Source organism: Cynoglossus semilaevis, chromosome 1 (genome assembly GCF_000523025.1).
Source record: "Cynoglossus semilaevis isolate Cse_v1.0 chromosome 1, Cse_v1.0, whole genome shotgun sequence".
NCBI classification, from domain to species: Eukaryota; Metazoa; Chordata; class Actinopteri; order Pleuronectiformes; family Cynoglossidae; genus Cynoglossus; species Cynoglossus semilaevis.
In genome coordinates, this window is record NC_024307.1 from 22,038,919 (window position 1) to 22,043,089 (window position 4,171).

The following is a 4,171-nucleotide window of genomic DNA, read 5'->3' on the forward strand; positions in this document are numbered from 1 at the left end:
TGGGGTTAGTACTACAGTGGGTATACTACAGTACTACAGTGGTGCAGCTCAGAGAGGATGGAGCTGGTCATCAGAGGATCACAGGGTCTGATGTGTGGTTGTGTCTGTGTCTGTACTGATTCAGATCAGTACTTCATGGAGTCACAGTAGAAACGAGTTGTACTGCAGTAGAAGGTTTTCTGTGTTTTGCTCTGAAGCCAGGCAGTAAGATGAGGAGGTTTTCTCTGTTTCCTGTGTTGGTGTCAGATACAGAGCAGGTGACCTGGTGCAGAGGTCATCTGTTGGTTGGAGGAGGTTCCAGCTGTGATGTTGTCTGGTCAGACAGATGTGAAGTCCTCAGCAGACAGTAGATTAATAACAGACCAGCAGTCACAATGATACTGGATCCAGGTCCAACAACAGACTTCCATTAGTGTCTCTGATGTCAGTAGATTGTTGAACCAAAGTGTTGTTCAGTCACAGAGATGTTACATGTGATATAACCAGGCGAAGCTTTGGAAAATGTTTCTGTTACTGTTTTATTTTACCAGACATAAAGTAATCAATACAGACAGTAAACCAATCACAGGTGAAGGGACTAAATGATCAATTAATCATCTACTACTGTTAGCTGATAACACTGGTGTTTTACAGAGACAGTAAATAAACAAGTATTAGAATTAGAAAACAGCAGCAGCAGTAGTGGCTTCACATCAGTTAGAGAAATACACAGAGAATCAAACCTCCTTCTCTCCGGCTGCTCTGTCATCAGACTGATGTGAACATCATAACTTTTTATGTCCACATCAACATAGTTGTCTGAGGTGTGTGCTGCAGCTCACCTCCATCAACAGCCCACATGTCCTGTTGAAGCCCAGAGCCTCCTTAATGATCTGTACCACATCAGTCAGCCTCAGAGACAGCCTCATCATAACACCTCCAGAGTTAGGGCCATTTGAAAATCCTCCAGTCGTCCTCTCTGATTTACAGAAGACAGACCGACTGTAGAACCACCAAATAAAGATGGTTGGTCCTCAGCAGAGGTTCATGGGAACTGCTGCTGCTGAGGAGACAGAGGATGAAGGTCAAGGACAATGGAACAGTCGGCAGCTGCATTTTCAGAGCAGTGTTTGTTCCAGTTGTCGTTGTGGTGAGACAACTTCTTTTGACTGAACTTGATCTCTGTAATCACCAAGTGAGCTGAACCAGGGTAGAGATGAAGAAGGTTCATCTTCATCAGGAACAGCTGTCCTCATGTCCACAGTCTCTGCTCCGTCCTCCACCTCACTGACTTCTCACCGTCATCTTTTCCCTCCTGATGACAAACTGAACAGAGAGTTGAAGTTGGACAGGTGTCTTCAGTCTCTGCTCTGCTTTATCTGCTCTTTGTCCTCGTCTCTCTGCAGGACACAGGAGTCTCTGGACAAGGAGAAGAACGGACATCTGAATCATGCCTTTCACCTCAAGGTGGTCGGACCAATCAACAAAGCAAGCAGCAGCAAGGGGGTAAGTGGAGGGAGAGAAGAAGGAAGGAAGAGAGGGAAGTAGGAGGCATGGCAGAGTGAAGGACGGATGGAGGAAGGAAGGAAGGAAGGAAGAGAGGGAAGTAGGAGGCATGGTAGAGTGAAGGACAGAGGGAGGAAGGAAGGAAGAGAGGGAAGTAGGAGGCATGGCAGAGTGAAGGACGGATGGAGGAAGGAAGAGAGGGAAGTAGGAGGCATGGCAGAGTGAAGGACGGATGGAGGAAGGAAGAGAGGGAAGTAGGAGGCATGATAGAGTGAAGGACAGAGGAAGGAAGGAAGGGAAGAAGAAAAGGTGGAAGAGCTAAAATATATGAGTGAGGAAGAAAGGACAAAAAGAGAGGGAGGAAGAGAGAGAAAGCACTAAAGGAGGAAGAACAGAGGAAAAAAGGATGAAATGAAGGAAGGAAGCAAGATGGCAGAAAGGAAGAGAAGACTTTAGAAATGATGGAAGGAGAGCTGGAAGGATGGAGGAAGGGAAATGTATGAACGAGAGAAGGAAGGAAGAAATGAAAGGAGATAAGAGTCAGAAGGGAAGAATGCAGAGAAGGAGGGAAAGAAAAAAGGACAAAAGTAAATCAGGAAAAACCAATGGATGGAAGAAAGAAAGGAGGCAGCGTTCAGAAAAAGGAAGGATAATGAAGGACAAAGGACACTAGGACAGAGGGACTAATTGATGAGACAATACCTCACAGCTGCATCAACACTGAGTGCCATTTTGAGATCATTGGTATTTTTCTAAAACCTTTTTGTCTTTCCTTGTGTCCAGCTGTCTCACACCAGCAAAGAAGTCCTTCCTCTCAGACCAGGTCTGGCGTCCAATGGTACCCAGCCAGTCAACATTGTACGTCCCCTGAGACCCGTCCCGTCTCCTCAGAAAGGCCAACAACAGGTCAAGACGCTTCGTCCACCTTTGCCGTCTAGCAAGCCCCCAACGGCCCCGCCCACATCATCATCATCATCGTCGTCCCCAGCCGTACAGAGACTCAGTCCTCCCAAGAAACCTCTGCCCCTCAACCCAAGCAGATCTCCACTGGTGAGTCAAAGCACAGTTTACACACTTTACTGTAGAGCTGGAAGAATGAGGGAATAATACTAAGACAGGGAAAAGAAGAAGGGTTCAGATGAGATCATTTAAAAAGATACAAAGTCAAGTCAGGCCAATGTGGCTGTGACATTTGAAGAGAGTAAATATATGTTAGGCAGCTAACACTCTGCAGAGAGTCTGCAGTAACATGTTAGCGTGTCAAACTGGTAACCTCTCCTCTGCTTTGATCACAGCTAACTGTGTGATTTGTTAATGTTGTTGCCAAACGCTCAGAGCTAATGAGGAACCCTTTAAACACAGAGTTTGGAGGATAAATCAAAGAGATTCTCTCTGAACCCTGACCATAAATCTGGAAGCGCTCTTTATATTTATCTATATGTTTCTTTTAGTCTGATTGCTTTCTTCATCGATTTCACCTCCAGAAGAACTTTTTTAATCAGTGTCTCTGTGAAGAACAAAATTCCCTCAGAGTTTAAGATCAGATTAGAAAAAGAAACAGTTCTCTTCAGCTGCGTTCTGATCTGAGAGTTCCGCAGTTGGTCGGAGATGTTTGTCACTGATCACCTGTGTGAGCGACAGACAGCTGATCCTGCTGTCATCTCACTGGGCTCTGCTGTGTCCACATCCCACAGATTTAGAGTCCTCTTCCATGGACACTGATCTCTGTCTCTTTTCTCCTTCACAGTAAACTGTTGTATTTCTAATCAATAATTTTTTTCTTTTTCATAAATACCAAATTTTACAAAGTTAAAACCGCTGATCTTTGGGATTTGGAAACAACATCAAAAATAGATGAGGAGGTGAAGTCAGTGGAGGAGTTTTGATTGGTTGAACTTGATTGGCCAACGCGTCTAATCTTCATGTAGAGCTGACCTTAGTTTTGTAGATTTTTTACTTTTATTTAGTGTACTTGTATAGTATCTGTGACCGTGGTCCACCCACTCCAGGTCATTCTGAACATAATGTTGTTTTATCTGTAGGTGTAAACAACACAGCATTCTCGTCTCCAGGAAGACGTATTCCTGTTTGACTTTACCGTGAACTCACAGGGAATTTGATCCAGTGTTTGATCTACAATCTCAGTTCCATCTTATGAGAACAGCCTTGTTCAATAACAACTTTTTATTTATTTATTTATTTATTTCTCCCAGCTTAAGTCCCAGCTCCGTTTGAACGTCCTTTATGACCCGACCATAAAATGACTGCCGTGAAATATTCCTTTACTTCTCTATTTCACACTCTGTTCTGTCCAGAGCAGGTGTGAGGACAGGTTTACTAACCATGCAGTGCAGTGACTGGGCTCATCAGCAGCAGTCAGGCCTCATTTTGTCAGACGCAGAGCAGAGCAGAGCAGAGCCGTGAACTTTATTCCTGACTGTGGACAGAAAGGCTTTCTCTCTGAGCTTCTACAACTGGTATAGAGCAGAGCCGTGAACTTTATTCCTGACTGTGGACAGAAAGGCTTTCTCTCTGAGCTTCTACAACTGGTATAGTATAAACTTACTTAGAAGAGATGAGTAGCTGTTTAAGAAACACTGGCCAAGTGTCACATTTCCATTCATCATTATTATTCTGTAGTGTTACTGCATAAAGGGAAAAGGGAAAATCTGCGAAGTTAAGGCGA

The 4,171-nt window shown here is 44.3% G+C and overlaps 1 protein-coding gene across 1 annotated transcript in view; it reads left to right on the forward strand.

The window, feature by feature from the left end:
• The window catches only part of adam19a (ADAM metallopeptidase domain 19a), a 116,391-nt gene extending 113,064 nt beyond the window's left edge, over positions 1-3,327 (forward strand). Inside the window, exons 20-21 of the mRNA XM_025061370.1 lie at positions 1,386-1,485; positions 2,269-3,327. Of these exons, the coding sequence (XP_024917138.1) occupies positions 1,386-1,485; positions 2,269-2,592 (424 nt within the window). The 3' untranslated portion in view covers positions 2,593-3,327. The remainder of the gene's footprint in view (positions 1-1,385; positions 1,486-2,268) is intronic.
• Positions 3,328-4,171: the final 844 nt, after the last annotated feature.